Genomic DNA, 23,787 nt, shown 5'->3' on the forward strand with positions numbered 1-23,787 from the left:
ATTTAATTTTTGTCTTTTTTTCAGCTGCCATGCTAAAAATTTCCCACATTTATTTGCTGATTCAAATGCCTTCTGTCTCATTTGTTTAATTTTCCATTCTATTTCCTGGTTCATCAATTCCATGTATTGTACCTGAAGTAACTTTATTTCTTTAAAGATCTCCTGTGACTTTGGCTTTACTCTCAGTTTTTTCTCTCCTTCTTTTATTTTCTCCAGAATTTTTTCCTTTTTCTCATTTCGACTTCTCTTCTTTATTGCATTCTGTTGAATCAGAAACCCTCTCATCACGGCTTTACTGGCATCCCAAATTACTCTTTTTTCTACATTAGTAGTCATATTTATTTCAAAATAGTCTCTCAAAGTTTTTTGGGCCTTTTTGTATACTTCTTCATCTCTAAATAGGGTGTCATTCATCCTCCATCTAAAGGAACCGGGTGTTGTTTGCTTCATCTCCATCTTTACAGCGTTATGGTCGGAGCAAGTTTTAGGGCAGATTTCTACCTTCTTTATCTTTGGTGCCATTCCTCTAGTAATCCAAATTTGGTCGATTCTAGTCCAGGTCATTTTAGCTTCAGAGAAAAAAGTTCCCTCTCTCCCTAGAGGGTTCTTAGTTCTCCAAATGTCAATCAAGTCCATGTTGTCAGTCAGTTCAAAAAAAGTCTTTGGCAATCTCCCATCTTTAGTGATTACCTGTCTTTGTGCCTTGTCCATATTTGTAGAAACAACTCCATTCATATCTCCCATTAAGATTATATTATAATCCATATAGTCCAAGAGAACCTCATGCAACTTCTTAAAGAATTCAGATTTCCCCTCATTCGGTGCATACACCCCTACAATCAAAAATTTTCTCCTTGAATTTGGATTTCAATAGCCAAATATCTTCCTTGTTCATCTTTAAAAATTTGTTTCGGTGAAAATTTCTCCTTTGCATATATCACTACTCCTCTTTTTTTAACCTTGTCAGATGAAATAAATTCTTGTCCCAATCTCTTATTAATAAGCAACTTCCTGTGTGACCTCATCACATGTGTTTCCTGTAAACAAATCAAGTCAAATTGTTCTTTTCTTAATATATGAAAAACACTTTTCCTCTTTCGAGGGGAATTGATCCCATTACAATTCCAACTTAGAAGTTGCAGAGCCATGGTGAATTACTTGTTCTTCCCTCCTACTGCCCCAAGTTGTTCTTCTTCTTCTGTCGGTGGTATGTCTTTCCCTGGTTCAGCAAGTCCATATGATAAATTTGCTATGTCCACAATTCCTTCTGAGCCGATTGGCTCCTCTCCAATCACTCCCTTCTGCAGATTCTCCCCTTGTTCGTTCAGAAATTTGTCTTTATCCTCCACAGTCCTTATTCTTATTTTCCTTCCTTTAAATTTAAAGGATACGCCTTGAGGGAATTCCCATCTGAAAGGAATATTATTTCTTTTCAGTAGGTCCACCAGATCTCTGTAGTGGGCCCTGACCTCCAAGATAAGTTTAGGGATATCCCTGAAAATTTCCACGAAAGAGTTTTCAATTTCCAAAGTTCTTTGGTACTGTAGGTTCAGGATTTTATCTCTTTCTTCTTTTGATCTTAAAGAGATCAGGCAGTCCCTTGCTTTGTTCTTTCTTTGTTTCCTACCAATCCTGAAAGCACTCACTATCTTAATTTCTTCCTTCCCCAAATCCTTTTGCCAAAATTCTGTAAATTCTTTCATGAGGTAGTCCACCAAATTGTCCTGTTCCTTTTCTGGTACTGCCCGAAGTCTTAAGTTCCTCTCTTTCCCTTGGAGTTCCAACATAGACAAGGTCAGGTCATGGTCCTCAAGTTTCTTATATACCGGTGGTATCCTCTCCTGAGCGGCAGTTGCAATTTCCTTTGCTTCCTCAGCTAATTTCCTGGTAGAAGCCGATTCCTCTAATAACTTCTCAATAGATTGTGTGTTGGAATTCACCTTCTTCCCCAATTCATTTATACTTGTAGTGTTCAAATTTATGCTTGTGGTGTTCAAATCAATTTTTGCTGAGGCCTCCGCTACTTGCTTATTTGTCTCTGCAACTTGTTTAGCTAAATATTCCAATGATGTATTGATTTTACTTAGTGCCTGAGTGAGTGGGTCTTGAGATGACATAACTTTTGGTCTTTGCTGTGAAACTGTAACACCTGACGAGCCAGCTACTCCAGATGTTGAGGCCCTTCTCTGCTGAGCAATGTCAGTTTTATATTGTTTCCCAGACCTAAGCTTCTTTTCTTCCGTCTGTTCTATCTTGCCCTTCTCATCTGCCATATCACTCCCATACACAGTCCAAGGTCAGTCTCACGCTGGTCACTTTGTTTTGAAAAGGAATTTCCCAGGCTCAGTTGTTTTGTAGCTCAAAACTTGCTACAACAAGTCTCCTCTAGGGGGACACAGTTCCAATTTCAGTAGCAACAAATATAGTCCTAGTAGCTCCCCTTTGTTCTTTAACTGTACACACTTTCAATCAAAAGTTACTTTTCTATCCAAAATCCCTTTATAAGCAATTGTTTCTTTCACAGAGTATCAATGTTCTTAACACTTAGCGCTTTGACAGCTGTCAAAAGCAGTCCGTTACAGGTTTTAGAGGCAGCCGGTAAAAATGCCTCTCGCTGTCTTTGCAGGGAAAATAATGCTCAAATTTCACCCCTCCACTCCTGCTAAGCGGAGGGGGGTCCTTCTTTTTGGGTGGTGGATTCCGGATTTTTAAGTAACGTCTTTCAAAGCTTCTGCTTTTTATTCTCTTTGCTTTGTTCTGTCTACAAGTCGGGAGAAGCAGACTTCCTGTTTATACTTCTCCCGTTTCGGTGCCAAATTGCTTTAATTTTTTTTTTTAATAAAAAATTTCTCTTCTTACCCCTACTCACGGGTAGTTATTTTCGGTCCAAATTTCCAGAAAGGAATCGACGCTCTCCGACAATGGCTTGCGGCTTCGCCCCGCGAAGATGGTAAAAGATGGTAAGCGACTCTCAGCTCCGCGCCGCTCACCCCTGCTCCGTTCAGAAGCCTTTAAAAAGGCTCCCTTGCAGTCGGGGGGGGCGCAAATGGAGCCCACCGAGTCTCCGCGTTCACAGGCTTCACCATCTGCGATTTCTTCGGGTCTCCGCTTCGCCGCAGCGGCCAGACCCACACTTCACGGGGCCGGTTCCCTCCGGAGCTCAGAGGGAACCCACCATTAATCGCTGGCGCCGACCGGAAGTCTCATTCTGACCACAAGACCTGGAAAGCTGTCTGTGAACAAACACCAGGTCCCTCAGCCAGAAAGTGGAGATGAGCGCCACAACCTCATAGTCACCTTTGACTGGACTTAACCTTCCAGGGGTCCTTTGTTGTTGTTTAGTCATTTAGTCGTGTCCGACTTTCGTGACCCCCTGGACCAGAGCACGCCAGGCCCTCCTGTCTTCCACTGTCTCCTGCAGTTTGGTCAGACTCATATTTGTAGCTTCGAGAACACTGTCCAACCATCTTGTCCTGTCATCCCCTTCTCCTTGTGCCCTCCATCTTTCCCAACATCAGGGTCTTTTCCAGGGAGTCTTCTCTTCTCATGGGGTGGCCAACGTATTGGAGCCTCAGCTTCAGGTTCTGTCCTTCTAGTGAGCACTCAGGGCTGATTTCCTTCAGAATGGATAGGTTTGATCTTCTTGCAGTCTATGGGACTCTCAAGAGTCTCCTCCAGCACCATAATTCAAAAGCATCAATTCTTCGGCCATCAGCCTTCCTTATGGCCAGGGGTCCTTTACCTTTACCTTACTGTTGTTGTTATTGTGGGGCTTAACAAGGGATAGAAATCTTGCTCTGATCCTGTTGCCCCCCAATTGACCTCTCGGGGGTCTCTTTCAGGCTTCCACACTCTGCATCTCATGTACGGCTGTGAACTGAGCCCAGACGGGCGCAAAGAAGGGTATTACCGGTACGGCTACGACGGGAGGGACTTCCTCACTTTTGAGAAGGAGACCCTCACCTGGACGGCAGCTGACAGAGAGGCCCAAGTGATGAAGAGGAAGTGGGATGCAGAGTTGGCCAAGAAGCAGTACCGGAAGGCCTACCTGGAGGAGGAGTGCATTGAGTGGCTGCAGAGATACCTGGACTACGGGAATGAAACTCTGCTGAGGACAGGTGAGATGGGTGGGTGCGGAATGGGAGTGGGGAGGAGGGCTAATGCATCAAATGATAGAATTGTGGAGTTGTAGAGTTGGAAAGGACCCCCAGGGTCATCTAGTCTAGCCCCCTGCAATGCAGGGATCTCAGCTAAAGCATCCAGGGCAGAGGGCCATCCAACCTCTGCTTAGACTCCTCCAAGGAAGGAGAGTCCACCACCTCCTGAGGGAGACCGTTCCACTGTTGAACAGCTCTTGCTGTTGGAAGGGTATTCCTTTTTTAAAAATATTCGGTCATACCTTGGTTGCTGAACGCCTTGGAACTCATACGTTTCGGCGCCTGAATGATCAAAAACCAGAGTTGAGTGTTCCAGTTTTTGAACAATTTTGGGAAGCCGGATGTCTGGTGCAGCTTCCGTGATTGGCTGTAGGATTGACTTCTGATTGGCTGTAGGAAGCTCCGGCAGCCAATCGGAAGCCGCAGCTTGGTTTATGAACAGAACAGAAAGCATTCTGTTCGAGAACCAAGGTACTACCGTATATATATAATTTTCATTAATTTTTTCTGTTTTACATTTTAGAATATTCATTTAAACAACCTTAAAATATCAATGACTTCCCTCCTTCTCTTTCCATGGTTCATTTTGCATAGCATAAATCCCTGCATATTTTACATGAACTAAGCCATTCAGTATTCCAATATTACATCCATCAAAACTTATTTACACTGTTGAATTTATCTTTATGAAAGTTATTCCTGATGTTGAGTCTGAATCTCCTTTCCTGTCGGAGGCTGGAGTCGTGATTTCGCTACTTATTTCTCCACCCACATCATATTTCAGACCAAAACTCTGTTTTGTGCAGGAAGGAAGTCTGGGAGTGGGTTACTTCAGGCTACAGTGTGTGGATGTTGATTTTTTTTAAAAAATAAAAAAGAAGCCCAAATCTGCCTAGAACGGGGTGGCTGATAATTGTGGGTCAGAGGGACAGATTGACCCATGAGCAACTCCGGGAACTGAAGCGGTCTTTGGACTGTGTGTCAAAAGTATAAAAACGTGGGTGTGGTTGGTAAAAATAAATGAGACATTTGAGGGGTTTCGGGTGTGTGGGTGTCATGGGCTGGCTGGATGCAGAGGACTGGTGGGAGGAACCAGCTGAGGAACCCTCAAGAGAAGAAGGCTCAGAGCTCAGGAAGTGGTGGTAGGACAATGATGAACGGTCAAAGGGAGAAGAGGGAGAAGACTGGGAAGTGTCAGAATGTGCAGAGGTAACAGGGCTTAGTGAGCTGGGAGAGTCTGTGGCAGAGAGCAGTCCAGAATGAGAGGCAGAAGCGGAGGCTGGAGAGGAGGGAGGCCAGGAGACAGAAGCGAGGCAGGCTGCTGAAGAATCCAGGGAGTCTCACCCTCCTGCTGTAACCGGCTCCCCTTCTCCCTGGTCTTAAAGAACCAGGAGAGGCATGAAGAGGGCAGAGGAGAAGTTAGCTTCATGCAGGCGCAGTCTCAGATTGCTTGGGGAAAACCCTGAAGAGGGTGGACTTAGACAACTGTGGGGAAGTGGGGACCTTCAGTCTCCGCAACTGCCACACAGGGGCTTCAGATTGCTTTGGGTATCACAGACCCATAGCAGGGAGACCCATGGGGTTTGTCTGAATAATTTCTTTTAAAAATGGAGAAAGGTTTCACGGTGGAACATCTATGGGAACAGGTATGGGGACATAATCGGTCTGAGCCATGGGTCAATTCATCTATTGATGATATTCACTACAAAGACCTTAAGCATATTTGTGGAGGACAGGGAGTTGTAAGTCTGACGAAACACAAGGGAAGTTGATAATTTCTCTCTTCTGACCTTGTCCTCTTGGGGATGTTGAAGGCATCAGTAATCGAATTTCAGGTCAGGATGGCACTGGATGACCACGTGAATTGCACCATCCATCCTGCCAGCTACTGGAGAGGTTCCTTTGTTTTTGGCAGAGCTCCCAGTGGGGAAGGTGACGCGTCAGGCCCTTCCAGACAGCCAGGAGTCCCTCATCTGCCAGGCCTATGGCTTCTACCCCAGAGAGATTGACACCACCTGGAGGATGGACGGGAAGGTCATGGAGCATGCCACTTTCCGCAGGGACGTCGCTCCCAATTCCAACGGGACCTACCACGCCTGGCTCAGCATTGACGTGGACCCCCAGGACAGGAAACGCTATCATTGCCACATAGAGCATGTCAGCCTAACACAGCCTCTGGTCTTGGCCTGGGAGGAGCCTGGTGAGAAACGACAAGAGAGGGGCAGGAGGAGGAGTCAGAGAATCATAATAGAGTTGGAAATGACCTCAAGGGTCATCAAATTCATCCCCCTGCAATGCAGGAATCTCAGCTAAAGCATCCATGACAGATGACCATCCAACCTCTTGGATGGCCTTCTTTGCTGGATTCTAGGAGGAGAACGTCCTCCCAGAGTCGAACGAGGGACTCCAGCGCTATCATAGGCTAATACTCCATGTGACATCATCCATACTTTGGGGGTGCAAAGGAGGAGATGTGATTTAGGTTCAGGGAAGTGGGGAGGGCGTGGTGTTCAAAGAGTGGAGTTTGAAGAGCAATCATTGGAAGGAGAGGGACCCTCTCTGGGAGGTGAGAAATCTTACCGGTTTTATAATTATGGGGTGTTCCATGAGGTTGCTGAATGCCACTCCTAATCATAGGTTCTTCTGGTCTTCTCTGAAGCAATCTAATGGTGAGCGATGGGTTGCCTTAGAGGGGAGGGCATTCTAGAGAGCATTGCCAAAGCACATTGTTTTGCTCATGGGAGGTCTCAGATTTGGTACGCAGAATCTCTCCTCAAAAAAAAGATTGCGGGATGTCTGGATGAGGCTTTGGGAGCTGCCACCAGTGTCTGAACAGAAATATATTTTGTTTCCTTTTAGCCAAGGGATGCCATTCTTTAGCCACTCTGGAAAATGTTTTGTGGGGCTTGGCTGCTGTGGTGGTACTGGTTGTGGTGGCTGCTGTGATCTTCTTTGTCCGCAGTAAGTAAACACTGGATGGATTTGCTGGGTTCTGTCTGTCCTGAGAATGTGCTGATGGCAAAGCCTTCCTGGCAGCTCCCTCACAAGTTTCCCCCACCCCATAAATGACCTGTGGAACACCAACCAGAAAGTAGCCTAACTGTTCTTCCCCACTGCCTCCTGCCCCCTATTCTGATATGTTTGGGAAGCAGGATTCATGTGGGTTACATAATGTAATAATGGCTCCAAAATGCCAAGGGGCTGGCAAGTCCCTGTCATCTAGACCAACGATGGAGAATTTGTGGCCCTCCAGACTCCGATACGGACCACAATTCTCGTCAACCCTGACAGTTAGCCTTGCTGGCTGCTGGGAACCAGAGTCCAGCAACATTGGCAGAGACACAAATATCCCTGACCTCTAGCCCAAATTTGCACAGGGATACTAAGCTGGAATCTGTTGTTTAGTCGTTTAGTTGTGTCTGACTCTTCGTGACCCCATGGACCAGAGAACACCAGGCACTGTCTTCCACTGCGTCCCGCAGTTTGGTCAGACTCGTGCTGGTAGCTTCAAGCTGGAATCTACACACATATAAAAAAACTGCTGTGAAAATGCTTTTTAAAAACCGTTTTGAAAAAGGCATTGAATTTGGGATAGCTCACTGTCGCCATCTGGTGTCACATTTATATATTGCACTTTGCAAGACATTTAAAATGTTTCATTTGCAGCTGCATAACTGAGCCTACGGGGACGCGGGTGGCGCTGTGGGTAAAAGCCTCAGCACCTAGGACTTGCCGATCGAAAGGTCGCGGTTTGAATCCCCGCCGGGGGGTTGCGCTCCCGTCGCTCGGTCCCAGCGCCTGCCAACCTAGCAGTTCGAAAGCACCCCCGGGTGCAAGTAGATAAATAGGGACCGCTTACTAGCGGGAAGGTAAACGGCGTTCCGTGTGCTGCGCTGGCTCGCCAGATGCAGCTTCGTCACGCTGGCCACGTGACCCGGAAGTGTCTGCGGACAGCGCTGGCTCCCGGCCTCTAGAGTGAGATGAGCGCACAACCCTAGAGTCTGTCAAGACTGGCCCGTACGGGCAGGGGTACCTTTACCTTTTTTAACTGAGCCTACAGTACATTTGTTGGTGACTGAGTCACCGTGTGTCCTGTAGATCTGTGATGGTGACGATCTACAGCGGTGGTTTCCAACCCTTCTTGAACAGTGGGGACATTTCAAATGTCATGTTGGTTTGTTTGTTTGCTTTCTGCTTGTAGGCCTTGAGTACCATCAAAGCCTTGCTTGCAATCTCTTGTTGGGGCAAGTGATGGGCGGGAGGGAATAGGAAGCAGCAAAGTAGACTCCACTGGTTGCTTAGCCAATTTCTGCCCACCAGCCACATGTAACTAGCAACAGTGGAATGTCAAATTTCAGCAGCGCCCTGTGCAATGCCAAAATTTGGAACTCCCTGCCTCTCACGCTCCATCCTCTCCCTGATCTGATCTTCTTATTCTGTTTCTGTAGAGAAAGTACGAATGGGAGCAGCCTATGAAAGAACCTCAAGTGAGTCACTCCTTTTTCCTTTGAAAAGTGTTTGTTTTTGTTGTTGCAAGATTTATAGCAGCAAATAAGTGCTAACCGCCAGTGATATAGTGGTCACAGTAGGGTTGGCATGTTGTTAAGCTTCTATTTGCACGATAGCCCAAAAGATTGTTGACCTCGCCCCCCCCAAAACAGAGGCAGAGTTGAGAGACAGAGCACAGGTTGCCCACATGCACACAGGTTTTTTTAACCCCCCAAGCCATTAGCTTAAAAGTGTAAAAATCCCCCCCAGATGGGCATGTAGACCCCCCAAAAGAGGACATGTCTGGGATTTCCAATACGTATGGCAACCATAGGTCAGAGGTCACAGGCGGTCAAAGACCCATCACTATTTCTGGAGCAGGGTCTCTGTCTCCAGCATCCTATAACCACCCAGTGAGCATGAAAGGAGAGTGTGTGTTTTTAGCCACAGTCCGTTCCAAAGCTAAACATTTAGGAACAGTGAAAAACACAAGGCACTTCCGTTTCAGGAGAATGGTGTATGACAGGGCCAGCCCACCCAGGAGGCAAGGGGAAGCGACTGCCTCAGGTGGCAGGATTCAGCAGTACAGCAGATCCCCATGTCAATCTTTCTCCCTATGCCCTGGGTATAAATCTTCCCTCACTCCTCCTTCCCTGGTGGGGAGAGGGATGCCATTTTGGGGCCCGCCTCAGGTGTCAAAATGTATTGGGCTGGCCTTGGTGTGTGAGTTTTGCTACGTACAATGGGACTTCACAGAAAACACAACTTAAGGCGACACTGGAGCACTGCACAATCATTTGCACATGTACACACACAGATAATAGTACATCTAGGCAACACATGGAGAACTGCACTGATGGTTGCAAAGCATCCCGAATTATTATTCCTGTATGATTATAATTATACTGTATGATCTTAGGAGGTTGTGAGATGTATGTTAACATTTGGACTTAACGGGGCATAGAGGGATATGTGTGTGTGTGGAAGCAGAGGGGAAACGTGCAAGTGGAAATGAGAACTCACTCCCTAAAACACAGGCAGTGATACGCACTCTCCTTATTTTCTCCTTTTTGCAGCAAGCAGCCAGGAGCCCGCCAGCTCCACCAGCTCCTCCGTTGGTAAGTGGGGAGTGGATGGGGATGGATGACCTCCTTGAAAACAGGCCTCTGTGGGGAGGGGATCATTCTTTTGGTGCTTCTACTTTCCAGGAATGATAAAACCGTCTGGAGTTGGTGATGGGGGGCTTCTACTTTCTGGGAATGATAAAACAATCTGGAGTCAGCCGCAAGTGAGAATAACTTCTGCACACACGTACGCTAAGAAAGCCCATCTCTGCCGCCGCTTGATTTTGTGGAGGATCTTGTTCCTCTGTTACTTTGAATTTATTATTTATTATTCAGTGTATATCTCCTCCCAAGAAGCCCAGGGGTTCTACCCAGGATCTGAACAACAAAAAGGGCTTTATATTCCGGATCGGGCTGCTTAGTGTCCCTGTGTATTTCCCACCTTCCCTAAAGTGAGAGGCTTGGCTGAGTTGCTGGTGCCTCCTCTGGAAACCTTAAGTCTTTGCTCTGAATATGTTTATTTTTAGTGTGGCTTGATATTTGAAGGGATTGGAGCAGGTGGCCTCTGTGCCATCGAATGCCCCAACACTGACAGCTTCATCATGCTTCTTCCTCTTGTTGCTCCTGCAGGGGACATTCAAGCCAGCGCAGAAATAGAAATGAGGAATTTTCAACGAGGAGGGAGGCCACCTTCAGATCACTTCTCTTTATGAAATACCTGCCTCCAAACCTGCCCATCCCAGCGGGGAGAGGCCTCCAGGCTGACCGGCTCCTCAGGGCTGCTTTGAGATGCGAACTTGGTTGGCATCCAGAACTATCTCCCCCTCTGCAGCGAAAACAACAGACTACACAAAAGAAGAAAGGGACAGGAATTTGACCTCCGAGGAGTCAAAAACCATTTCAGCCTCTCAAGACAGTTAAGTGACCTTAAACTGGCTGTCCTGCCACCAAAGGAACAGCAAAAGGAGACTGCAAGGCAAAAGGGCCAAATTACTGTTGCCCAAGAGGTTTGGTGCTATCAACTGTGGACTGAATTGGGCAAAAGGGTTTTTTGTTGCCCCGTGACAGGCATTGCTATTGTTCATTTATTAAATTTGTATGTTGCCCTATACAGGCCTCAGGGCAGTTCACAGGATAAAATCACAACCCAGTAACACCCCCAAACACATTTTAAAAGGTGTGCTGCTGACAGGGGCTTCAAACTCAGGGAAGAAGCCATCCGGCCTCCTTGCCAACTCTGTTCCGAGGTGCCCTGGCCAGGCAGGACGTTGGTGCTGAACCCAGAGGAGGAGAGCAGGAGCTCCTAGGGCAAATGGACTTGCCTCCAGTCCGCAGGCCAGAGAAGAGGCCCCTGCAGTGCAGACCTTTTTGGTCGTCTGCTTTAATTTCATACTGCTAAAGGCATTATCCAGTCGATGTGGGTGATGTATTATTATTATTATGTGGGTGGGGAATGGAAGTGTGTTTCTTCTGCCCAGAGAGAGAGAGTCACAGGAGGAACACAGGAAGTTCCCTTACATTGGTCCATCTAGCTCTAGACTGCCTGCACTGACTGGCAGTGGCTATCCAGGATTTCATAAAAGGTTCCCTCCTGGTCCTACCTGGAGATGCTGTGGATTGAACCTGGAGCCATCTGCATGCAAGCTTCCAGCCCTGAGCTATGACCCTGAATGGTTCTCCTCCACTCATTGTATTCTCCACAACAACCCTGTGAGGTAGGTTAGGCTGAGAGGCAGTGACTGGCCCAACGTCACCCAGTGAGCTTCATGGGCGAGGGGGGATTTGAACCCTGGTCTCCCAGCTCCTAGTCCAGCACACTGACGGTTACATGACACACACCAGCTCCCAAATCCTTCCGTTTTCATGTCTCTTAAGGTGCCCCCTTCCTCCTCCTTCCCACTCCCCTGAAAAAGTTCTGCAACACCAAAATCAGATTGTCCCGACTGCAATTCAGTGTGGATCTTGGTGCTGCCCCAGACCTTCCGCTGCTCACAGACACTTGGGGTGCCAGTGGCCCAGGAAAGGGTGTTATCTGTGGCAGCTCCTAAATGGTAGCATCTCCACTCACAGAGGTGGGTCTGAGACCTTCACTTTACAGCTGCTATTGTTTGCTAAAAACACACCTCTTTGCCCTGCCCTTTGGCACCTGAGATATGTCCTTTTGAGATCCACACTACCACTGTGACTGGGATTTATGAAAACAGATTTTACTGTTGAATTTTAGGGCCTGCTGGTGAAATGCAGGTAACATTTGACTTTTCCTTGCATGTTGCATTTATGTTGCTCATTTACAATTTCTGAAAAGTTTTTTTTTAAAAAAAAAGATTGAATGGATGGTTTTCAATGTCAATAAATTCAGCGTTGGAATATCTCTTCCTCCTCCCCTTTGATTGAAATGTGTGAGTTGAGAAGGCATCAGGTGGCACATACATTTTGTGAAATCAATCAATCAATCAATCAATCAATCATAACAGCATTTGTTTTCTTGTGGAAAGTGCTCAGGCTCGGACTATGGCCAGCCCCCAGTGGATTCCCTGCAAGAAATGGTGAAATGGTGATTTATATTTCCCGGGTGAGTCAGGGGGACCATGGCATTGTAGCAGAAGGACCATCGCCAGATGGGGTCCAGCATTTGGATGGGAGGGGGAATCTCAACATCCTTTTCATAATGCCACTACCAGGTGCCACTGGGGAGAGTCTGGTCTCACTGGGAGGTGGTTGAAGCTTCCTGGGGCTGTTGGAGTGTGAAGGCCTTCTAGGGCCCCTGGGGAGAGTGCTATTTTTCTAGAAAAAGGGGTGCTGCAACTCGCCATGAAGGCTGCCCTTACTCTCTTAGGATGGCAAAGGTGCCCACCTGAGAGGTGAAGGAACTGAGTTCTGGCTGAAAAAAGCCCTTGTCCGAGCCATGTTCTGTTTGCCCTGCTGCTTCCCCCCAGAAAATCCACTCTTTGCTGCTAAATTGGAGCAAACGTCAATCTGCAGAAGACCTGGTTGATGTTTGCTCCGATTCAGCCGTGAACAGCCGGTTTCTACAGTGGAAAGAGGTGGGAGAAGTGGAAGAGTGGATGAGACCTATTCAGTAGTGGGTTGACAAAGCAGACGACACAGAGAGTCCTCCAAGTAGTTATTTATAAGTAAGCTGGAACTGAACTGAACTGAACAGCTCAGCCGGCCTGCTTTTATAGGCAGCCAGCTCTCACATTGTAACAACAACAACCCAGGGTTTCCTGCCTAAATTAACTGACGTGGACCTGAGTGAAAACTATATATACAATACTCCTGGTGGCCAGGGTGAGAACTTCAATACATAACAAGCCCCAGTCACTCATTGTGAGGGAGGACAAAACCATCAACCGACAAACAGCCAAATCTATATATTAATTCCTCTCAAACAGGCTGTGTTATGGTGGGAGCTGCTGTGGCTTTCCCTCCCTCCCTCCCTTGGCCAGCCTCACCCTGAACAAACCTCTCCCCTGAAGGGAGGAAAGTGGTCAGGGCAAGGCAGGTCCCCACCCTCCTGCCTGCCTGCCAAGAACGGAAGCCATTTTGTGAAGGCCAGGCTGCAGAGGAGAAGAGGAAACAAAATGGTGGTGTTTCGCTGGTGTGTCTCTTTACTGGCTCAATGACATCATGTCATGCAGCCTGAAGATTATTAAAAGTCTCAGCCTAGATTTTTGCAAACTGACTAGTGGCCACCTCTAGCAGTCCAAAAAGTCCCACAACACTGAGAAATGCCCCCTTTCCCCCTCAAGTGACAAATCAAAAGCCACAACAGACCTCCAGGATTGCCGCCTGGCGGGGAGATCGGTACCCAGAAACGTCTTTCAGAAGGACAGTGTTTGGTCTTTCCTGATTTGGCACATGGTGATCAAGCACAGAAACCACATCAGGCATTTTGCCCTCCCTCCAAGGAAGAAGTGGTTGGCTTGGCCTGAGCACACATCCTCTTTGGGCTCTGGGGAGGGTCTGCTCACAAGGCCTTGTGGTTGTGTGCATGTATATTGCGTGCATGTGGGGAGTTGCCTGTATCATTTTGCCATGGCTCTTACTGTCTTGCACACATTTTCAATGATTGCAAAGCTGTGATATATGTCGGAACCTTGACCTTTTTTTTGCAACCCGTGACTTGCTTCAACTGGTCCCTTGAAGGATTTATTAGAAATCACCTGATTTCCATTTCAGCTGGGGAAGAAAGCAGCCGGCAGGGGGCAGCGGAGGATCGAGAAAATAAGAAAGCGAGAAAATATAACTAGGGACTGTGGAGAAATGGGGGAGGGTGTCTTGTGGCAGAGAGAGAGTGTGAGGGCAGGAATCCGCCCTGGAAAGAAACACAAACACACCCCAGTGTTAATGAAGGATGAGTACATTCTCAGCAAAATCTGCCTCCGTTCTTCAATTCCTGTGAGAAATGTCAGTCTAGCAGCCTGATATGCAGTTGCTTGAAATTTCTTTGCTACCTTGGTATGCAAACAAAATTTAGATTATTGTAACTCGCCAAAAACTGTTCACTGCACCCTCAGCTATTCTTCTTAGAAGTAAAAAGGAAAACAAAACATACAAAAGGGAATCCAAACCGTTCTGGCCTTGTTCTGGGAACTGCCCTGGGACTTTCCAACCTGACTCAGAGGTTGCTGAGGGAGGCAGAAGGGGGCAAAGTCTCCTGGGAAACAATCCAGTTTGGAACAGAGAAACACACCAAGGACGTTTTTATGTTTTTATGCCATAATCTATTTGTTAGCCTTTAAGGGGCAAGAAGACTCATTGCTGTTTCCACACAATATCAAGAACAGAGGAAAAATAATGTCTAAAGTCCTGTAAAAAATTTTAAAAGTCTGTGAAGAACAAACATTTTCCTCCTGGCCGTTAGTTGTTGTTGTCGCCCACTCCACCTCCAGGAAGAAGGGAAGAAAAGCCTCCACAGAGGAGAGCAGGGGAGCAGAAGGCACCTTAAACCACCAAGGACTTTCTAAAACAATACTAATTCTTTGAATTGAACTCAGAACCAGACAAACAGGCAGAGGGTCTTTTGGCCCTGGTGACATTTGGTTTAAATGAGCTGTAACAGGGAAAATCCTGTCAGGTTTATCTTGTAGCAGCTAAAGCATCCCTATTGTATTGGGAAAAACAACACATGTTACAATAATCTTGTCAGGAGGTTAGCAGAACATGGATCTTTGTGGGCAGACTATCCCTGTCCAGGAAAACTGGATGGAGCAGGTGAAAAGTGAAGCTTGACGTCCCTGAGGTGACTGAGCCCATTGAGTCCCAAAAGTGGGTCCTGGAGAGCCCCCCTCAAAACAGCCAGTCTCCTTCTTCACAGGGGCTTATCTTGCAACAAGCTTCCTTGTACCTGGGCAAGGAGCGGCCACTACTTGTCTCTCTCCCAATTTCTTGGAAAAGGCAGCAGCTTCTCTGTGTGTCCCATGCTTAGCTCAGGTTTCAATGTTCAGGCTTCTGGAAGTGGGATGTGGGCCAAGCACTCTCTGGGCCAAGCACCCAGCCTTGGCTCAGGGCCTTCCAGAAGAGGCTTGGCAGCCGCTGGGTCTTGCTGGCTGTGCAAAGGGGGCTCGCTCTCTGTGTGTGTCTCTCTCTCTGTTTTGACTTCAACCCTGAGGTTCAGTTCTAGTTGCAGCACGGCACACAATTAACCGCTGGAACCCCCTGCCACTAGATAGAGGGTCACTGGAGAAGAGCCGGGCTGCTAGATCACCCCAAAGGGGCCCATCAAGTCCAGCATTGTGGTCTCCCAGTGGCCACCCAGATGTCCCAGTAAGGAAGCACGCAAGGAGGACGGGAGGGACACCCAGCGAGTGGGATGCGAATGCATTTACTGCCTCTGACATTAGAGGAAGAAGGGAGCCATCTTTTAAGACATGCAAGGGCTTCTTAAAAACAGGACCCAGGAGCCTGTTCTGCACTGACTCCACACGAGTCCACCTCGCTCAGGATCTCACAGCCCCTCCCCCCAGTTTCAGAGAGGGGGGCATCCCAGACCCCTCTGGAGATGCGGGGACTGAACCTGGGTTCCCCCCCTAGCAATCCCCCCCCGCCCTCCCTGCAGGGCAGGACAGGAAGAGCTGAGAGGGAGGGAGGGAGGGAGGGAGGCGGCGATTCCCAGCGAGGAGCTGCAATCACTTTCTCTTTCCCTCTCCAGCCTCGCTCCAAAACTTGCGCTTCGAGTTCTGCCTGGCGACCGGTGCCGCCATCTGCGCGCAGATTTCCGATTGGTGGAACTTTCCCCCCTCGCCCAATCCCGGCTCGCTCTGCTGCTGGTTCCGCAGGCGGGGCAGAGAGCGCGTCTCAGAGCGGCGGAGGGAGGAGGAAAAGGGAACTTCGTTTTGGGGGGAGATGGGGGTCCTCCTCCTCCGCTGGCCCCCCCTGATCCTGGGGGCGGCTGCCCACCTGCTGCTGCTCCTGGACTGCGCAGGTAAGGACTGTGCTCTGGGGCGGGGGGAGAAAATAATTTGCACTAAGCTCTGGGGCGGGGGGTGTGTGGACTGGACACATGAGACTTACATTTCGTGGGCACAGAAAGGGGCGATCGGGGAGTTTCTTTTTCCGAAGCGGAGCCGGATCCCTTCCCAGACATCTGTTTCCCAGACTTGGGGCTTGTTTTGTATGCCGCCCGGGGCAGGGGCCGCTTCACTCCTTGGCTCGTGGCTCAAGCAAAGAACAAGACAAAGCTTGAAGGTGTTGGCAGGATTCATGGGGGGAAAGTGACTCGCCTGTCCCGCCCCCCGGTCTTTCTACTTCTATTTTTTACCTTCCCTCTTCTAACCCTCAGCCGCTCTTAAAAACTCAGCTAAATACTCTGGAGACCAGCCTGGGGGTGGGAGGTGGACGCGTGTAGAGCTGACTTCCTTGCGGGGTAAACGTCTGAGTAAGGGGCCCCCACCCGCAATTCCCAGTGTTGTTTTGCTCAGGAGTTCCCTTTCACAGGCACATTCATAATCAGGTTCTCCTGCTTTACAATTGTAACTCCCCCCCCCAAAAAAAACCCTTCCTGTTGCCTGTCAAAAATGTAGATTTTGTAAATTATGCAGGGGGCTCCTCTGTGCCGTTTCTGTACAGCCCCTTTCACTACCTTTTGAACACTGTATCCGAAGAAGTGTGCATGCACACGAAAGCTTATACACAGAGCAAACTTAGTTGGTCTCTAAGGTGCTACTGGACAATTTTTTAATTTTTTTATTTCGACTGCGTCAGACCAACAGGGCTACCTACTTGAATCTTTATTGTAAATAATTCTTGTGGTTCTTGTGGTTCTCTAATGGAAAATGGTATGAATATAATACTATCTTTAGTTTAAAAGTTGCTTGTTGCATTAAAATTCTCAATGTCACTTAAAAGCTTTAAGAACCAAAGAGCAAGACCTGTTATTTCTCTCTTGAACCCTCTCCATATGGGGGGCTGCCCCTTCACTGTGTCTGCTACAGGGCTGGGCAAAGGGTGGTGGAGACCACTGGTTCCTTCAGATTCCTCCTCATTTTGGGGACTCAAGTGTGACTCATTTTGTGGCCCTCTGCTCCATGGGATATTGTTGTTGTTACTTGTATTTATATCCTCTCCCCTTTTCAACTCTCTGATTCTTAGGCTCCCTCTGCTTTGCTTCCTCTGTGTTTAAGGGCAGGTCTGCAAACTCTCCCAAACCCTGCTGAACTTTGGATCTCCTAATTCAGGGCTGCTGCCTGTAACACAGCAGGATTAGGCTGCTGCCTTCATCTGCAGGACCCCTAACTCTCTGCCCCCTTTTCTCTTCCTTTCCAGGCTCCACTTCTCACTCCCTGCGCTACTTCTACACATCCGTGTCTGAGCCTGGCCAGGGGCTGCCCCAGTTCATTGCTGTGGGGTACATGGATGACCAGCAATTTGTGCAGTATGACAGTGACACCCAGGAGCGGCTGCCTAGTGTCCCCTGGATAAGGAAGGTGGAAAAGGAGGATCCTCAGTACTGGAACAGGAACACTCAGAAATCTCAGGGCTCTGAGCTGGCATCCAGGGTGAGTCTGCAGACTCTGCAGAATCGCTACAACCAGAGCGGAGGTGAGTGGAAGGCAGGAGAGGAACAGAGTCACACCTCCCCCCCCCATAACGTTTCCTCCAAGGGCCAGAATTGCAGGGAGGGGGCTTCTGGGAGGAAAGGAAATGGAGAGTGGGGGTCTCCACCAGGGCAGAGGCATCTCCCCTTCCCTTAATGAAGGTCTTAATGAGGGCTGGGGTGGTGTGGGGTGGGGGGGAAAGAGAATGAGGCTTGGAGGGCAGAGACCCCCCCCCAGTATGACCCTCTCTGGACCTGCACATCCTGCCAAGGAAATGTCTCCATTGCCTGCCCTTCCTTCCATGCTAGGCTCAACTTAGGCCTTGTGAGGTGGGAATCTGTCTAGTTCATTTTCCTCTGGGCGGGGAAGAGAAGGGTGGGGATCCTGAGGCTGAGACAAGCAAGCCTTGAGTTCTGGTCCTGCTTAAGGAGAAGCCAGCTGCCCAGACAGAGGTGCTGATTGGCTGACCCTTCTGACCATCACCAAGCCCCTCCCTCTCCCTGGCACAGTGTTGAAAGAGAAGCCTTTTCAAGGAACATGAATGGACTGGGTTTGGGGGGTCAGAGTGGCAAATACATGAAGTGGGGGTGGAGGGTGGACCAGAGCCCCCAGGGCTCCCACAACTCCAGCATTCATTATACACCTGTACTTACTTTATTCTCTAATGGTCTACACTTAGGGAAGAATAGCAGGACCTTTAGAAAGGTCTTCCACCCCTTTTGTCCAGTTATGACGATTTCTGCCACACTCCCCCCCCCCTTCCTCATCCAACCTTGGAACTCTTACAACAGGAATCATTTAAACTTAGTAAAAGCTGGCAGACCTCTGGCCAAAGCCTCTTGGCACACATTTTTGTTTTTTAAACTTCCTTCTGAAATGAGTCAAAAGCTGTTAGTCCTCTTGAGACGTTAGTTGTGTGAAAGGAGCCAGCATGCTGGAAGGGTGGGGGGAGGCATTTGTGTTTAGCCCCAAAGTTGAGTGACTCCCCCCTCTAATTGCAATTTTGGAGCAGAACTTCAGAAGTGGTAGCCTCTGCTGGGTCTGGAGGGAGGTCTCTATATGATTTGGCATCTTTACCTTCCAGGCTTCTATACTGTGGAGAGAGGCTCAGAACTCACAGGCTTAAGAAGTTCTGAGTGACGTCTCACATTCTGAGGCGTGGTTTTAGAATACTGAGGGGAGTGTTTTTCTGTGTCTCAGTCAGTGTGTGTTTTGCTCCGTTGCGAGAGAGCAGCCATGAGTGCATTGTCACCAGGCAGGAGATTTATAACTGTTGTGTTTTTGCTAAGGGAATAAAAGACTTGAAACTAAGATAAGGAGACAGCCTGCTGCGTTCAGCCTGAGTTATTGCGCACACACGGCGATCCTGCTTCTGTTCCGCTGTGTTTACGTGCTGCTGGAGTCGGAGGTCCCTGGGGGAAAAACAGAGCCGCCCAGAGGAAGCGTGCCGGACCCCCGGGAATGGCTCAGGTTATGGGGTCATCAGCAAATGCCTGAAGCAGAGATAAGCAACGTTCGTGTGCGGCCAGTTGATGAGACGCTGGGAAGGAAGACTGCAGTCAGAGTCGGCTGAGGAGCAGCTGAAGCCAGCTAGAGCTGTGCCTATCTTGAGGCAGAGGGGAGCTCGCTGGGAAGATCTGATCTGCTGGACCGGGAGGTGCTACTGCTGTTACTATAAGTAGGCTGGGCCCCGGGAGAAGATGGCAGACAGCCAGAAGTCGTCAGTCCCTTTTGATAAGGTGGACGGGAGCAAGCCCTGGGGAGAGTGGCAGGCACTGAAGAAAGCAGTGGGAGCCAGGCCAGAGGGGGCTGAGAACTGCTCTGAGGAAGCACCAAGCCCAGGAGGGGCTGAGGGACGCCCAGAAAGCCCAGAGGGGGCTGGGACTGTGTTGGGAAGCTATTGCAATGCACCAACACATGAGCTGTGTGGTGGAGAGCAGCTGAGAGAAGAGAAGAGAGTTGCAGTGGCAATCTGTTCCACTGGGAACTTTGCACCTGAGAGTGGCGGTGCAGGCCATTCCAAGGGTCTTGAGAGTGCCCAGGCTGTTTGGCAGGAGCTGGAGGGGGTTTGCAGAGAAACCACAGCAGAAGCCAAAAGCCACGTCCCCAAAAGCAGAAAAGCCTCAAAGAGTGCTGCTGGAAAGGTTGGGGGGGCAGAGAAGACCAAAGGCAAGTTTGCAAAGTTTTCCACTCGGCGTTGCTTTGTCTGTAATTCCCCGGACCATTTGTGTCGCAGCTGCCCACAGAGAGCAAGGGAGACAGGGCAGGATGTGTCCAAGGTTGCTTCCCATGGGAACCAGCCGGGTTTCCATGGCAACCAGTCCAGAAGAGGAGGCAGGCGTGGGAAACCGCAGATAGTACGTGCTCCAGAGGGGGAAGGAAATGCTTATCAGCTGACTGCTTCAATGGCAGTGTTGGACAACACCACCTGCAAGGTCGGGAACAGCAGGAAGTCTGTTGCTAAGGCAACAAAGAAGGACAACTCCAGTGAGGAGAGAGTGCTGCGTTGGGTTGTGGACTCGGCCGCTAATGCCCATCTGGTAACAGAGACACCTGGTGTCGAGATAAGGAACTGCAGAGCTGTTTCAGCTGGGAAAACAGTTGTCTTTGCTGACCGTTCACAGAGACGTGTGACTAATATGGGGACCTTGTTTGTCTCTTTCTTACAGGCAGAGCTGAAGGTCTACGTCGTACCTGAGATAAAACATTGTCTGTTATCTGTACCTTGTCTTTTACAGGAGGGATTTGAAGTGTGTTTTGAGAAAAATGTTTGTACAATTTCCAGAGGGGGGACGCAGCTAGCACGTATTGAGAAGAATCAGAACAACCTCTTTGTTCTGGAAACACCTCTGGAGGGTGAGGAGAATACTGGGAAAGCCACTGATCACACTCATGTGTCGTGTGCTTGCGTGTGGCACAAGAGAATGTCACATGGTTCCTGTGAAGACATTCAGATGTTATCAGAGTACACCAAAGGTTGCAAGGTAAAAGAATGTGGTCAACCTTTGAATTGCAGAGCTTGCAGAAAAGCCAGGAACAAGGGATTTAATCATCCCAGGGTGGAGAGAGTAACCACAAAGCCTTTTGAGCTTGTACATGCAGACCTTTTTGGTATGCCACAGCCAAGTCTGGGCAAGGCCAAGGTTCTGATGGTGCTGACAGATGATTTTACGCAGAACGCATGGGTGTACACGCTGAGAACTAAGGGGGAGGCAACACAACTGATCAAAGATTGGGTGGCAGAGGTGGAACTAAGGTTCTCCACCAAGGTGCAGGGGTTCAAGTGTGACCGAGGTTCAGAGGTCACTGGGTCTGCTCTAAAGGGTTTCTTTCGCCAGAGAGGGATACGTCACAAGGTGACTTCTCCTCAGGAGAGTGGCGTGGCAGAGCTTAGGAGTAAAGCTCTGGTTCAAGCATCAGAGATTCTACTGGATGACTCTGGTTTGCCTCAAAGTTTTTGGGGGGAGGCGGTAAAGACAGCCAATTTCACGATGAACAGGTGCTACAATTCAGTGGTAGGTGACACCCCGTATTTCCTGCTTCATCGACAGAGGCCGCTTGTGCATTTCTTTCGCACTTTCGGTAGCAGAGCCATGGTGCCTGTACCAAAGTTTCAGCAGCAGGAGGGTGGCCCAAGGTACCAGGAAATGATCTTCTGTGGGTATGAGCCTGCGACTAAGGGATGGAGATTCGCATATCCAGAAGGTGATCAGACCAAGCTTCTGGTCAGTAAACAGGCTGAGTTCTTTGAGCAGGATGGTTGGGCAAGGCGCAAAGCGAGCTCTGACGTTCACTCAGATTGTCTGTCTGACTCTGAGGAGGAGGGAGAGCCAGAGCCAGAACCTGCTGGTGGAGACCAGGTCCCTGAACAGAGTAGGGCGTCTCCACAGGTTGTTAAAAGAGTGTCCAAGAGTGAGCCCTCATCTCCTGTCCGCATAATGGAGAAAGCTCACAGACGTGTCAAGTCAGAGGGGGATTCTTCTGATGAGGAAGACGCACTTGCTGACCCCAGTGGGTCAGAAGGAGCACCCCAGTTTGTGCCCAGGCGGTCATCTCGGGCTACAAAGGGAATTCCACCTGAGAGGTTTCAGGTCACAAATGCGTGGGTTGGTTTCGCACAGTGCGAACCTGAGATTTGGGAGGAAGTTCAACAGGTGCCTAACAACGATGCCAGGAAGGGGCGGAAGGCAATGGGGAAAGTGTTGAACACTCAGAGACCTACAAATGTGTGTTCACAACTCCTCTCAGAACGTGATTCGAGAGGGGGTGTGGAGAGAGGCTCAGAACTCACAGGGTTAAGAAGTTCTGAGTGACGTCTCACATTCTGAGGCGTGGTTTTAGAATACTGAGGGGAGTGTTTTTCTGTGTCTCAGTCAGTGTGTGTTTTGCTCCGTTGCGAGAGAGCAGCCATGAGTGCATTGTCACCAGGCAGGAGATTTATAACTGTTGTGTTTTTGCTAAGGGAATAAAAGACTTGAAACTAAGATAAGGAGACAGCCTGCTGCGTTCAGCCTGAGTTATTGCGCACACGCGGCGATCCTGCTTCTGTTCCGCTGTGTTTACGTGCTGCTGGAGTCGGAGGTCCCTGGGGGAAAAACAGAGCCGCCCAGAGGAAGCGTGCCGGAGCCCCGGGAATGGCTCATATACTTCCTCACTACCTAAGCAGGCTCCCTGATTCAGGACCTTCCCCTGCCCCTAACAGCACCACAGGTGTCCCAGCACTTCAAACAATAACTGCAGTGGAGGGGTAGAAAGGTGGGTGAGATTGACAGGTGGGCTATGCTATGATGTCAGCTTCAGCCTCCTGCCCCCTTTGGCCCATGGGGACAATCCTGATCAGGATCTGGCCCTGAAGCCAAAGAGATTCCCCACCTGTGAGACAGAATAATGGCGGTGGAAGGAGCCTTGCCAAAGGGGTCAGCCTGATTGTGTCCAGAGCCCTCTGGGGCCTTCGTTGGCCTTGTCAGGCTTGCAAGGAAGAAACCCAGGGGGTCAGCTGAGACCAAGGCAGCGCTGCAATGGGCAGGTCTGCTTTTCTTGCAGTGGGATCAGGCCTGGCCTGGCCTTGCAGGCTTCCTCTTGGGCTCCTGTGAATTCTGCTTCTCCCCCTTTTAAAAAAGGGGATTGGGCCCCTCCTGAGCCCCTGCACCTGTCCATGGAAAATGCCCCATAAATGTCACCAAGGGGCTCCTCTCGGTTCCTGATCATTTCTTGCAATTGCTTAGCTCAGAAAATCCCAAACAAATGAGAAGACCACTTCAAAGGTGCCACGGACAGCCCTGGAAATGTCATCTGATTCTATTTAAAAACAATGTTGAAGGTATAGGTGTATCGTGATTGATCCCACTTAACATCTGGAGGAAAGGGGAGGGGAGTGAGCTTCATTCATAAAATGAGGGAGAAAGCAATTTATGCTGAAGAAGCAATGAGACAAAGCAACTTCCCTCCAAACAAAAGCTCCATATCCAGACCAGCTGGTGGGGTTTGTGGTTTGGTTTGTTATTTGCATAGGTCAACCACAAAGAGCTGTTAGGAAAACATTCTTCAAGAAACAGATAAAGGTTCCTGGAAGCTTTCAAGAGGGTTCCAGAATTTTCTTTAGTGTGTATGAGTGGCACTCTAGGCTTCATTGGTGTCAGCTGGAGGTGCAAATAAAGGGAGGAAGTTGCAGGCTGGAATTTCCGCACAAGGAAAGTGTGTGTGTGCACACTCACTGACAACAAGGTTGGAAGTAAGACAATGTGTGCTACTGATACTGTGAGTTTTGCTGTGTCAGGATTGTTAATTACTGGACTGAGATTATATTGTGCTGGAGATATAAAGAAGGAATGTCAGTAGCTTGTATATAATAGTAACAGAAATGTTTGTGTGACAGTCAAGCAATAAAGAAGCTCTTGACTGTGAGTTTGAGTATGACTCCTGTTCTTGTCCTCTGCCTCCGGGGAAAACTCTGCTACAAACAGCCAGAAGTGGTTTTACTGAGGTGCCACCACACAAGCAGAAAAGTGCAGCGGAAGTGTGTGGGCAGTAACCTCTAAT

The 23,787-nt window shown here is 48.9% G+C and overlaps 3 protein-coding genes across 5 annotated transcripts in view; all 3 read left to right on the forward strand.

Moving 5' to 3' along the window:
- The window catches only part of LOC310756634 (uncharacterized protein), an 820,367-nt gene that overhangs the window by 444,476 nt on the left and 352,104 nt on the right, over positions 1-23,787 (forward strand). The gene's annotated exons all lie outside the window — the stretch shown is intronic.
- LOC310758165 (uncharacterized protein) overlaps positions 1-23,787 on the forward strand; it is a 228,098-nt gene that overhangs the window by 26,659 nt on the left and 177,652 nt on the right. Inside the window, exon 10 of the mRNA XM_083604095.1 lies at positions 3,843-4,118. Coding sequence (XP_083460221.1) covers positions 3,843-4,118 — 276 coding nt within the window. The remainder of the gene's footprint in view (positions 1-3,842; positions 4,119-23,787) is intronic.
- On the forward strand, positions 5,794-12,080 carry LOC310758094 (popy class I histocompatibility antigen, alpha chain E-like; the record flags this gene model as incomplete). Its single annotated transcript, XM_083604031.1, has 7 exons — positions 5,794-5,803; positions 6,073-6,314; positions 6,579-6,723; positions 7,017-7,118; positions 8,606-8,644; positions 9,722-9,763; positions 10,340-12,080. The coding sequence occupies 7 exons, from the start codon at positions 5,794-5,796 to the stop codon at positions 10,420-10,422; spliced, it is 663 nt and encodes a 220-aa protein (XP_083460157.1). The 3' UTR covers positions 10,423-12,080.

This window comes from Podarcis filfolensis (assembly GCF_964270895.1).
Source record: "Podarcis filfolensis genome assembly, chromosome: 2".
NCBI lineage: Eukaryota > Metazoa > Chordata > Lepidosauria > Squamata > Lacertidae > Podarcis > Podarcis filfolensis.